Genomic DNA, 13285 nt, shown 5'->3' with positions numbered 1-13285 from the left:
TCGTGCGAGCTCCTACATCTCCTGTGTATTTTTGCCGGTGTGCAGACTAGTGAGTGTGTGCGATTGTGTGTGTGTGTGATTGTTTTTGCGTGTTTGCTTCCTTGCACCATAGAGGATTGATACCCAGCCCTCCCTCCCTCCTAAGGATGCATCAGCTGCCAGCGGTGACCTTAGTGCTGGTGGCACTCGGCTCCCTGGGGAGCGTGGATTCTTCAGCTTATGACAAGATAGTCACCCACAGTCGCATAAGAGCCAGGAATCAAGGGTAAGAAGCCTCACGTGCGCGTGGGGGGTGAACGAGCAGACTGTTTGTCTGCAGACATGAGATGAGATAAACACAGAACCAGCTCAGCCGACAGTATTGATTTAGTCCATTAGAACTCAGCGGTGATTCTTCTTCTACTATGAATATTGTGTTGTAAAAAATGATTGTGATTTATTGTAAATACTTTTTACAGTTTAGTATGTTGCTTTGTGATTGTTCATTCACTGGACCCTTTGTTGTATCAGGAGATGATTCAAATGCTTGATGCCAAAACATTAGAATCACCTCTATGTTCTCCAGTATCACTCACCACACTAGTTATTAATATATGGACCAATTATACCAATAACATTCACGACAGAGTTGCTGCAGATGAATCAGACTGTACAGGTTTAGAGCTGGGTGTTCATTGTCTTCTTGTTTCCTTCTCGTCTTCCTCCTTCACAATGTCCTCCCCCCACTCACCCTCACGCTCTCCCTCCCTCACCCACTCTCCCCTAGACCCAATGTGTGTGCTCTGCAGCAGGTCCTGAGCAGCAAGAAGAAGTATTTCAGCACATGCAGGAACTGGTACAAAGGCTCCATCTGTGGCAAGAAGACGTGAGTTGTGATTAAAAAGCCCGAAGGAATCTAACGACGGGTTTGATTTCTAGTTTGTTTTTTTTTTAGTTTTAGTTTTTCATCTGATTTGCATTGGATGCAGGAAATGTTCAAAGGTTCCATGTGCCGGGCAGCTTTACAGCAATAAAAAGTAGAGATGGAATGAGATACAGACAGAGTTCAGTTCCAACATTTTAATCACCATAAGACTTTCTGAGTCGATCGATATCCTTGAGCTTGAGCCACATTATGTTTCCTTTGATGCTGGGCTGCAAACTCTCCTTTCTTCCACTTGACACCTGTGTGCACATGGTGTTACCCCGTCTTCAATCACCCGTCCCCTCCTGACGAGTCTGAGCGTGCTCAGTAGCCTCCGGGTTGGGGGTTCGAGTTCCCACCAGGCCGGCTGTTGTTGTAAACTCCGCTCAGCCGTGATTGATGTCCCGCTTAAATATTTTAGCTGCTCGTAAAAACCTTTTGTTGTGTGTGTGTGTGTGTGTGTGTGTGTGTGTGTGTGTGTGTGTGTGTGTGTGTGTGTGTGTGTGTGTGTGTGTGTGTGTGTGTGTGTGTGTGTATTGAGTTTGGGCTGTTTGTGTGCTATAAAGCTGAGATTTTTGTTGCCCTGGGGAAAATCTTCCGTCGTAGTGATAAACGTATGAGACCTTTAAGGATGATGCAGTGGCCTCTGATGACGGAGCGCACGGCTCGGCTGGAGCCGTTGACTGAAACCTCCGAGGACGCGTGGTGCGAGCTCTCGGTCAACCACCTACGTGCGAGACCACACACACACAAAATAAACACTCTGTGTGTTAACGCTGAAATCAGCTGTGACACCTCCTGCTGCGATGGTAAACATTCAAATGAGACGAGATGAGAGGAGCGATGGATAAAAGAGTGACTGAGATGAGAACGAGTCTTTTTCTCCCAACGCGGTTCAGCGATAAACTATTATACGAAACCACCCAGCACGAATGAAAAGGCGAGATAATAAAGCGCGAGGGCACAAAAAGGAAGATAATGACGGCGTCTGCAGACGGCAGCGTGTTTGTTGTTGTCTCCTTGGCTGCTAACACACTCCACAGATGAATAAGTCGCCCTTAAACTGCTTCTTTGTAACTCATTAATCAAGTTTAATTAAAGCTACTACATGAAACCTAAAATCACTCCACTTGGCTTCACGCAGCCCTTTGGCTCCAGAGCCACTGGAGACGCTGCAAAACATATTGAATAGAGAAAAGTTCCTCAGAAAAATTTGTAATATATATATATATATATATATTTAGAAAATTATATTAATTGATTTAGAAATCAACACGTTTATTTTGAGAAAATAAACGTGTGGCACAGTATATTATTCATTATAACTAAATCTCAAGTACGTCAAGAGTTGTTAGATGGAAAACAAAGAAATTAGAAACAGAGCAAAGGTTTTCATTCATCTTGTTCCACAGTAGTGATTATGTTTATGATGAATGAGGTGTTGATGAGGGACATGAAGCCGGTGTTCCAGCATTAACGGTCTGGCGTCTGCAGCTCGGAGGCCACAGCAGCGGGAGCAACACCTGCGCCGGGGCTTTTACGAGGCGCAAAGCGCGTTGACGTGAGTCCGACCTGCTCCGCGCCTCTAATCATCTGCTCTCTGGGAGTTCCTCATTACCCAGAAGTTCCCAACGAACTCGTGACAGGAGCTGCTGGACGTTCGGATGGAAGCAATTTCCTGCGCGGGTACCGCTGCAGGTGATGCACATACTGTAAAGATTAGAATGGTGCAGTGTACAGTGTTGTATGAAAACACTCAAAGCACTGGCACCGGAGAGACTAGAAATGAGGCCAACACTTGGTGGAGACACATGAAACTGGTAATAGCTGATTGCGCAAGAGGAAAACGAGTGTAATGTTCCCGTGCGATGCCAGACAACCCCACCTCGTGTTTCCAATCGCACAGAGTGTGTGTTTGTCCCTGCTCATCTGGGAGCCACATTGAGCCGCTTCATGCGGGGACACTTCCAGTGGCCTGATGTCAGCGCCGTCCTGGCTCTCATCCCGTCAGAGCACTGACTTCACCCTTTTGGTTCATGTATTTCACATTACATCAATTTTTATCGAAAAATTATTACTGCTTGTACAGTATGAGCCAGAAATGACACGTTTATATTTATTACTGCAAACATTTCCATAAACGCAGAGTTTCTAATTGGTGAATTGGAGACAAAGCTGAGAGACGAACACCCATGAAGCAGGTGATGAAGAGGTCAGACACAAAGACCACGTCCACGGGAAACAGAGCAGGAAGCTCTGAAACTGGAATGTTTGACAAACACGGTGAAAGTAAAGTCCAGTTGAAGTTATTCCATCATTCAACCTTCGACTGTGAGCGCGCTGAGTCACGGGGAAGCGTCCGGTGTTTGTTAGCGAGCCCACGTGTGTTAACTTTGGATGAATCTCAAACAAACCCACTTTACTCGTCTGTTGGAGCTGTTTTATGACTCTCTGACCCGTGTTCACGTGGCTCTTCTTTCTTCCTCCGAGGCGCTGGTTTAGGGTAAACTGTGCTTTGTGTGAGCAGTTCATCTCAGCCTGGAGCCAGGACGTCTCCCGTCACTTTGCTCCTCATGGAGAGTTGTCAGCGATTCGATTAACAGCTGTGATATTGTACCTCCAGTATCTTGATGAATATGAAGCATATGCTGCAGGAACATGAATTCCAATGCCTTTTCATATAAAGTGACTTGTGACAGCTCGTGCTCCTTTACACTTTATATTGGAGGTCTGCCCGCTGACCTATCGTTAGAAATGATTTTCCCAGCATCGTTTCTTCGCCTGCGTGACTTTTACTGTATGTTGTTCATTCTTCATGCGCTGCTTCCGCGGCCGTTGCGTGAAACGCTGGAAACGCGCCGAAGGCTCGTCCAGCTGTTCTCTGTTACTGGTCTGCTGGGAGTCTGCGCTTCCTGCCAGTTTTCTGTGGAAGCATTTAATGCAGCGTGTGAATTTTTTTTTACTTTATTATTTTTTTCGCCCACGTAGCACTGATGTTTTGGGTGTGTGTGCTCCTTTGGCAGCATGGTCGTGTACGAGTGCTGCCCGGGCTACATGAAGCTGGAGGGCATGAAAGGCTGCCCTGCAGGTAGGCGCCCCCCCCCCCCCCTGCCGTGTTTGCTAGTAGCTTCTTTGTAGGACGTGTCCTGTGACCCCTCCGCTCCCCCTCAGTGGCTCCCATTGACCACGTTTACGGCACCCTGGGGCTGATCAAGGCCACCACCACGCAGCAGTACGCCGACATCTCCAAGCTGAGGGAGGAGATCGAAGGCAAGGGCTCCTTCACCATGTTCGCCCCCAGCAACGAGGCCTGGAATCAGCTGGATGCTGTGAGTAGACGGGTCGGTTCCAGATGCAGCTGTCCACGGCACTGTTGTGCTTTTATTCGATGCTGTGACTCCGCAGGAGACGCGGGCTGCGCTGGTGAGCAATGTGAACATCGAGCTGTACAACGCGCTGCACTTCCACATGGTGAACCGCCGCCTGCTCACCAAAGACATGAAGGACGGCCTGACCGTCAGCTCCATGTACAATGAGCAGGGCCTCCACATCAACCACTACTCAAACGGGGTCAGTAAACACAACGCGCCTCAGCTGTTCACGTGAACTGCGTTGTCACGGCCTGACGCGACGCATGCGCTCTCTGAAGATCGTGACGGTGAACTGTGCGAGGATCGTCCTCGGGAACCAGGTGGCCACGAACGGCGTGGTCCACGTCATCGACCGGGTCATCAGCGCCGTGGGCAACACGATCAAGAACTACCTGGACGTGAACGATGAGCTCTCCTCCTTCGCTGTACGTACGCCTCACAGACGAGAACCAGGGGAACTGCTGTTAATAAATAACTAAATGCAGTTACCTAAAGGTTCAGCCCAGTTCAGGAACCTGTGATGAATAATGTCAGACACTATCTTGTCTTTGTCCCAGACTGCAGCACTGGCCTCTGACATGATGGACAAACTGGACCAGCCTGGCCACTTTACTCTGTTCGCTCCCACTAATGAAGCCTTTCTGAAACTGAGCCCAGGATACTTGGAGCGTATCATGAAAGACAAGGCTGTAATTGCAGGTATGTGATAAAAGAAATGACCTGAGGAGCTTTTCATCTTTTTTTATATTCATAGTTGACGGTAAAATACTTTGTATTATGACCAAACATCTGTGAAACAGCTGATGTTCCGCTAACAACTCCCTGCATGCTGCACATCCGTCCATTTCACCCAAAATAACCTCAAGATTAGCTTGAAAGGTTAACGCTAAAGCAACAATGCACCCGTCCTCCGGCCCCACGCTGAGAGATCCTATAAAGCTCCCACACACAAAGCGTGTGCACCAACCGCACACTGCAGGAAGCCGTGTCTCCACGGTGGCAGCTCGTTTGTTGACTCACTACCCAGCGAGGAATGTTTGTTAGGAGGAAGCCGGTTTACAGCGTGAGCGTCTGGGAAATCACCTCGGACACAAACACAGACAAACAGACACACAAAGTGTTTACTGAGCAAACATTTAACGTTGTGTGGGTTTGGAGCGATTGCATTGCTTCAGTGTTGAATGCTCTCAGGATTGAATGGACACGTATCTACGGGCAATGAGTCCACACATGCTCTCACGCCTCCGCCGCCTTTTCCCATCAGCCCTGGTGAACTACCACATATTGAACAGTGCTCAGTGCTCAGAAGCCATCATGGCCGGCTCGGTTTACGAGACCGCGGAGGGCAGCGCCATAGAGATCGGCTGTGACGGCGACAGTCTGACAGTGAACGGCATCAAGATGGTGCTGAAGAAGGACATTGTCGCCACTAACGGCGTCATCCACCTCATCGACCAGGTGCTCATCCCCAACTCAGGTAGCGCTCAATATTCACCCAATTCCATTTTAATCTGGAGTTAATTTACCTGTCATCGTGTGTGATCATCACTGTGTCTTGTTTGCGTTTTTTCTATCAGCCAAGGACGTCATGGAGCTGATGGGAGACTCTCAGACCACTTTCAAAGACATGGTGTCTGAATTAGGCCTGGCTGCAGCCATGGGTCCGAAGACAGAGTACACGGTTCTGGCTCCGGTCAACTCCGCCTTCACTTGTGAGTTCCTCTCGCATTAATTGACATCACGTTGGAGAAGACGAATAAAAGGACAACGTTGTGCGTTTGTCAGATGAAGTTAAATCCAAAGACCAGGACTGGCTGAAACTCATTTTGGAAAACCACTTCCTGAAGCTGAAAGTCACGCTGAGTGAACTCTACAACGGGCAGCTGCTGGAAACACTCGCCGGGAATCTGCTCCGAGTCTTCATTTACCGCACGGTAAGAAACCCGCCTGCAGTAACTGGAGGTGAACTGTAGAGTGAGACCCCTGTGTTCAGGCGCTCTGCTCTCTGGACGTTCCTGTGCTTTAGGCCGTGTGCATAGAGAACGCCTGCATGCTCCGCGGCAGTAAAGAGGGAAGCAATGGAGCGCTGCACAACATGAAGTCTCTCATCCAACCGGCGGAGAAGTCCATCTACCAGATCCTCATCGCCGACGGACGCTTCAAGTAATAATTGAATCCTCTGCTTCCTGGTTTGGCCCAGATGTGACCTGTTTCACCTCCGTGCCTAAAACCGATGCTATTGTTTTTTCTGATGCTCAGTGACTTTTTCCTACATGGATTTTAGGATTTTCCTCTCGCTGATGGAGACGGCCGGTCTGACTGATCTCCTGAAGCAGGAAGGCTCCTACACCATCTTTGCACCAACCGACGATGCCTTCGGTGGGCTCAGCCAAGAGGACCTGGCTTTGCTCAGAAGTAGGTCCACGAAAAACACAAACTGAGAGAGAGGATGTGAGGAATGCTGGTGAGGGGACTGTTGCTGTCGTTGACAGGCGACGTGACGGCGCTGAGAACCATCCTGCTCTACCACTTCAGCAACGGCGTCTTCATCAACGGAGGATTGGAGGGAGGAGTCACCAACCTGCTGAAAACCTTCCAGGGCTACAACCTGCAGGTTATGTCTGTAAGTACGAGAACCAGCTATAACCATCTATAAACCAAGATGGTTTATAGATTATTGGAAGGTTTAACTGGGTTAAAGCTATTAGGGGAAATAAATCTACTTTACATAAGTAGATTAGATTAAAAAAGAGAGAAGTCATAGCAGGCATTCCACTGAGTTCCGTATAATTTTTCCTGCATTGTTACTAATAAAGTCCTGCTTTCAGACATCCATCAACAGACTCTGCTCCCACCTCTGACTCTCTGATCCTCTCAACCATTACTCTCTGTCTTGCTCTTGCTCATCACTCTTCATGTCACCTTCATCGTCACCTCCCTCCTCCACTTATACTGATATCAGGTTATCTGCCATGGTTTCATGTCAGTCCCATTGGCTTTTCCTTAATGGATGTAGGAAATTCTGCCTGGAGCAACACAATGACAGCACAATGGGCTATTCGAAGAGGAGGCGGTGATTCATGAAACACGTGTAGGGATTTAAGAACTGGAATGAGCTTGAAAGAGATTCAGGTCAGGTTTGTGTGTAAACAGCGAGGAGAGGAAGCAGATGAGAAACAAAAGCCATCCTTTCCTCACTCAGAGTCACACACGAAGCCACGTAGACGTCACAATTGCATGAAATGACTCAGAAATTAACATCCCAGATGTTTTTTTTCATTTTGTTTAACTGATCTTGAGCTTTCAGTGTTCGTTCCCTGTGTTTCCCAGGTAAACGACTCCATTCACGTCAACTCTGTGAGCGTCCCTGACGGCGATCTGATGGCAACAAACGGAGTGATCCACGTGGTGAAGAACGTCCTCTATCCTGCAGGTGAGAGCGGCGCCGGTGGCCGTACGTCCCTGCGTTGTGCTCAGGTTCCTCATGCTCTGCTTTCTGGGTGTCACCACCAGACCTCCCCGTGGGCCGCCAGGACCTGCTCGTCCTCCTGAAGAAGCTGATCAAGTACATCCAGATAAAGGTGGGCCGACAGCAAACGCATGTCAGAGCTGTAGCTCACAGTGTTCATCACGTACACCTCCTGATCTGTGCTGCTTTTCCGTCTATAGTTTGTTGCAGGATTCACTTACACTGAGATCCCCCTCACTTTCATAAGTAAGTGTCCTCATTTCGACTATCGCTTCATGACGTGTGAATGTTACTGCACATTCAACATGTTAAAACTCTATGTATCTTCACAGAGAGGACCTTCGAGACTCGTTTCGAAAGCGGTATGACCACTACCAGTAGTATGTTTTGCCTGATTTATTGTGAGCATAACGAACTCAGAATCTGATTGAAATACTGAAATCCCCCATAGACACATGTTTGCTGTGTGGCTATCATCACTCCAGTCACCCCCCCCCCCCCTCCTTTCCTCTTTGTTCCTTTCACTTATCCAGTCTAATTATTGCTTAAGTCTACTCTGGACCTTTGACATATTTAATCAGCTCCTTCAGGGATGATGTAATTAGGCTGTCAAGGCAGAACAGGGTCAGAAAACAGAGAGGACTCTTGGACCTTGTCCATTCAATTGGTCTGGGTCCAGTGCACTTACTCATAGATGGGAACATAGTACCTTGGGAGATTGGATAACATAGAAGAGATTAAATCAGATTCTTGAAAAGGGATAAGGAGCATTATATGAAATACAGAACTGAGACCGCCAGGGGTTTAATTTAGGGTCTGCAGAGACTTGCAATATCAGGCTGAAAATTGATTAATAAAGATACAATCTTTAATGTTTAATGTAATGTTTTCAGTATTAGGCATGCTTAGCTAGATGTTCTAAAGTCCAATTAAAAAGTATTATAAATTACAAAAGAGAAATGAGAATGTCTACAGCAACTTATTGTTGAAAACTGACCAACAAAGTCAAAGGACTCTGGACTATTGCCATTATTAAAGGCTCTTTTTTGTCAGCAGTGCAATCTATTATCACAATGCTTTAATTACTTCACATATCTCAGCCATTGAGGCGTAGCAGAGAATAGGTGGGCGTGTTTTTGCAGTAACTCTTCTTTTAGCGTCCATGTGGCCTTTTCCCCTCCACAGGCCCTGAAATCACAAAGGTGACCAGGGTGATTAAAGGAGAGCCCTCTGAAACAAAGTTCACCATTGAGGGAGAATCCACCCTAACCAAGGTCACCAGGGTCATCCAGAGCGAGCCCACCCAAAGTAAAGTCACCAGAGTCATAGAGACAGATGCTTCACCCGTCCTCACCAAGGTAACAGGAGTAACAGAAAGAGAATGAAGGGTCCTCAGGGTGGCTGACGTACTTGTTTTTAAGTACATAATACTGAGGTTTACACAATAGGGTTCAGTACTTGAGTGTATTTAACAAATTACTGTACCCTCATTGCTTTTCAAGGTCACCAGGTTCATTGAGGAAAACCCTACTGTTTCAAAAGTTACAGTTATTGAGGGGAAACCCTCTTTTACCAAGGTTACAAGAGTAATTGAAGGTAAGTTCATAGTACAAGGCATCCTATTTAGATCATCATGTTCTGATACTTAAAGGACTATCTGCAAAGGTTTCAGCTTAGATTCGATCATTTAGGTCATTTTCTTAATTGCAGGTGCCCAGTTTGACGCCGATGGAAAGGGAATCACAGGTCAGTTCCTTGTAACAGATTTACTCCATTGAGGAGCATGAAAGTCTATGTGCTAAGAATTGTCTTCTAACATCTCATTTAACAAGTTCTTTAACAAGCATGAGTTCCTTAGCAGGAGCAGCTACAGTGGCGCAATGCTCTGGTCACCAAAAATAGAAACAAGCACATGCTTGTCGTAATGAAAGCTGATATACTAGCCTGCCATTAAACAGCATCTGGCAAAGGTTTGGCTTCTTGTGAGAGAAAGCACAGTACTTTTGTGCAATTGGCTTGATCAGTCAAGAAAAACTATTACTTTATTCTACTTCTGTCAGTAGCGAAGAGACTTGATATTTCTGGGGTTCCAAGTAAAAAGGTTCTAATTGAATAAAGCTTTCAGCAGCGGAGTTTTGTGACTATTGGCAAAGCTGGGAAGGACAAACTCGTATCCGCTGTCTGCCAGTGGCGTCATGGTACGCATGCTGTAACATTACAGTACACAGGCAGCTGCCCAAATGTGTGGAGCTGCCTTTAATTAAAATATGCTGAGTCCATTTTACCAAACTGACTCAACCTATATAATCACATATGCAGGTTAATCTTAAGCTAAAAAGCAACATTACACATTAGTGTCCTAAGAACAAGGAACAAGAACAGGTTCTCCATCTACACAGTGCTTCTGCCATCACCTCTCATTACCCATTACCTCTATAATAAAGCTGTGTGTCCAGCATTTGTCGTTGTGCGGAGCCTAACTCAGACCTTTGGGCCGGTGGCTGGAGTGAGCGCAGGGGAACCTGAGCTTCAAAGCTTTAAACCCACCTACGACTGCTTTGGTGTCTTGCAGCTTGTTGGGCTTGAAAGGCTTCAATGCCCCCTTTAATTTAAACAGCTGAACGTCACACCCTGTGCATTTGCGTGCACGTGTGTATGTGTTCATCTTTGCGCTGGCGGTGGCGGAGGAGGTGTTGTCTCTGTCAGTCTGTCCATCTGTTGGTCAGTGCGGTTGCTAAGTCTCTAAATGACTTTCAACACCCTTCTCCGCTGCCCGTCTGAAGGTGGAGGCAGACACACCGCAAGGATTGAGCCTCAGATCATTGAGGGTAGGCTCTCGCTGCACTGCACTGCTTGTGATAATGTATGTGAAGCAAGAATGTGCGGCGTGTTCTGAAGGTTTCCTATCAATCCTCAGGCCCAGACTTCTCTAAGATCACCACCATCCATGGAAACCCAAGTCTGATCAATGAGGAATCGGAGAGAATTACCAAGATAATTCAAGGTGAACCAGACTGTGAACAGTAGTTGTGGTGTAGATGGTGCAGCTCAACCACAAGCAGGTTCTGACTGTGTGACTCTTTGTTTCACAGAGGGAGGCAGGTTTGCTGCTGCCAGGAGAGCTCCAGGTAAGATCAGGCTTAGATGGCGAACATCAGAAGTCATCGTGTGCATCTTTGTATTTGTTACCTCACGGGCGCTGTCTCCTGTTTTACAGCTGGAATGAGGAGGAGAGCAAGGCTGGTGAGGCGCCACCACAAACCAAGGGAGTGAACCTGACGGAACCTTCGCTGCAGAGACTCAATGCATCTCTGGTGCTCCTGGCTGAGTGCTGGATCATTGGCAGGTTGTGGACTAAAAGTCAGGCGTTAAATGAATCCAGACGCTTCTTTGTTCCGACCACCAGGTTTTGCTGTTCCATCTGGACCATACTGTATGTGATAGGCATGGCAGTGCATCAACATTAGTTAGTGTGCAAGAGAATATGACTTTTAACTGTGTAGATTGTGTGTGAGGTTAGATATATTCTACCACTGAGATTTTTTAATGTTTTGCTTTGTTGCTTTATAAAATGTGTATTTTTAGACCGATGGCTTGGGAAAACGTTTATATCCTCTCATGGTGCTCGCTGGATGCATTTCAATGTGTACGACAAATGCAACAGCGTCAAACAGTGTTTTGCTACCAACCTCTAAAAAGTTTCACAAGATAATTAAAGACGGTGAATTTTTATTTTGTTTTCAGTGATTCTTCGAGGCTTTGTGCAGTCATGTGTCTGAATGCACATAACCACCTGACAATACTCATTAGTTAAATTAATTAAAAAAACTGCAAGATGTAGTCAAGAAACCAAACATCTGCAATGTTTTGGTAGAAAATGAAATCCACACTAAAAAGTGCTGTGGTGAACAGTAATTGTAGGATGTAGAACAGAGCCACAGTCCCACTGAGGTATGCGGGTCATTACAGGCAAACATGTCGATCATCACCCAAAGTGCCAGAATTATAAAAAGGATAAATACTTAATTATTTAATTAGTGTTATGCCTAATTTAAATGAACTACTGTTTGTCATGTTCACTCTCCGTGTGTTTAACATGAGAATTATTGAGATGTGCTGTGTTCAATTCAGTACTGGCTGTTATTTCAATGTCATCCTGCGCCAGAAGCTGCAACAATATGAACTCACAGCCCTCAACCGATTAATGAGAGTGGAGTCCAGCACATTTGAAGTTATAATAAACAAATGTCAGCTTATAAATTCTTAATATATACACACTGTATATATTCTTAGCTACCACAGGCCCTGAATTGACAAAACTACTGTTACCATGTGAAACAACACTGCAATCAGGAAAAACTCCAGCACCTGTTCTATTATTACGTCCCCGGGGGAGCACATACAATACAGTAACGTTGGACACAACCTGTTAAACTGCACTGGATCACCTCCCTCCACCTCCTGCTCTGTTGTCAGTCCTCCAGCTCTAAATTACAACCAGCTGACCACAGTTATGGAGCTGAAATTTATGAAGCCTGAGAGTTTTCCCTGTGCAGGCAGGAGCACAGTGACATCCAGGATTCCCTGCGTGATGGATGGCGTGTGACAGAGAAGCATTTTCAATCCACCCAAATACGTTGCTTTCATGGATCTCGCTCAGTTTCGTCTACTAGAATAGATTTCATAAAAAGATGAGGATGCAAAATTAAAGTTTAGTTGTCGCAGGACCTACTGTAGCTACAGTACAGGATACATGGAGTGGCCAAGGCTCATGCTGGGCCACATGTTGGGTTCAAGTGTCCCTGAACTGTTAAATCACAGCTGTCTGTCCAATGTCCAGTTCAAATATGTTGGGAATTATCATGTTCTTGGTCTCCTCTATTGTCAGGCTCATTCAGTGACAGCTGGCTGCATCAGTGTCAGTAAAGTAAAAGCTAAAGTAAAATGAAAATCGTCACATGGCTGTGACTTTTTAGTCATTTAGTTCATAACTTACATCATGTCACAAAGCAGCTGCAATCCTTTAAAGGCACAAACACTGAAAAGAAAAAAAAAAGAGTTCAGGAAAATGTCAAACTGCAGGTGCCACCATTCTGTCTGTCAGCTTTAGGGAAAATGGATGATGTGGCCTGTCTGGGAGAGTTTCACATCCCTGAGGAATGGCCCCGTTTTCCAAGACTCACCAGGCAGTAACACATGTAAACGTCAAGCCAAGGCAGAGCAGCTTTAGATGTTCAGTGGATCTGTGGACTCTAGTCTTTGTCTTTTCCATCTTCTCTTTTAACCAGCATCTCCCTTAATATATTAATCCAAATTAACACCAGTCTCTTGTTCATTGTTTTCTTTGAGTTTTCATAACGCATCACATTGTTGCTCATGTTGCCCTGTAAACAAGCCCTGGTGTTGAGTAGCAGAGCTTCAGTTACAGAAGAATCTGTTCTGCTCTTTCACTGATGCATAGCACCTGCTGCTCAGTGTGGACAGTTCGCTGCTGATGCTGCAGATGTTAGGGGGCTCTGGCCTTTAGTATGGAGCAAAGGA

At 46.2% G+C, this 13285-nt stretch overlaps 1 protein-coding gene across 2 annotated transcripts; it reads left to right on the top strand.

Annotated features, from left to right (window-relative positions):
• Positions 1-8: 8 nt before the first annotated feature.
• Positions 9-11476, top strand: LOC114869060 (periostin-like). 2 transcript variants are annotated; one of them, XM_029172878.3, is made up of 24 exons: positions 9-265; positions 767-865; positions 3928-3992; positions 4076-4233; positions 4310-4474; positions 4554-4700; positions 4833-4974; positions 5540-5752; positions 5853-5987; positions 6061-6209; positions 6302-6438; positions 6560-6690; positions 6768-6898; positions 7606-7708; positions 7789-7856; positions 7945-7990; positions 8077-8106; positions 8930-9102; positions 9247-9340; positions 9455-9490; positions 10528-10572; positions 10662-10748; positions 10837-10872; positions 10962-11476. In XM_029172878.3, the coding sequence occupies exons 1-24, from the start codon at positions 147-149 to the stop codon at positions 11015-11017; spliced, it is 2565 nt and encodes an 854-aa protein (XP_029028711.1). In that variant the 5' UTR covers positions 9-146; the 3' UTR covers positions 11018-11476. The 2 variants fall into 2 exon arrangements, with proteins under 2 accessions (XP_029028711.1, XP_029028712.1); XM_029172879.3 differs by lacking the exon at positions 10528-10572.
• The last annotated feature ends 1809 nt before the right edge of the window (positions 11477-13285 follow it).

The sequence above is a fragment of the Betta splendens genome, chromosome 14, assembly GCF_900634795.4.
Source record: "Betta splendens chromosome 14, fBetSpl5.4, whole genome shotgun sequence".
NCBI lineage: Eukaryota > Metazoa > Chordata > Actinopteri > Anabantiformes > Osphronemidae > Betta > Betta splendens.
This window is presented reverse-complemented; position numbering and strand designations above follow the sequence as displayed.

What these genes read in the sequence shown, in the direction of transcription:
- LOC114869060 (XM_029172878.3), top strand. Translation starts at nt 147, where the DNA reads ATGCATCAGCTGCCAGCGGTGACCTTAGTGCTGGTGGCACTCGGCTCC. An exon ending in AGACAAGGCTGTAATTGCAG is followed by an intron (nt 4,975 to 5,539) that starts GTATGTGATAAA and finishes TTTTCCCATCAG; the next exon opens with CCCTGGTGAACTACCACATA. An exon ending in GGTGCTCATCCCCAACTCAG is followed by an intron (nt 5,753 to 5,852) that starts GTAGCGCTCAAT and finishes TTTTTCTATCAG; the next exon opens with CCAAGGACGTCATGGAGCTG.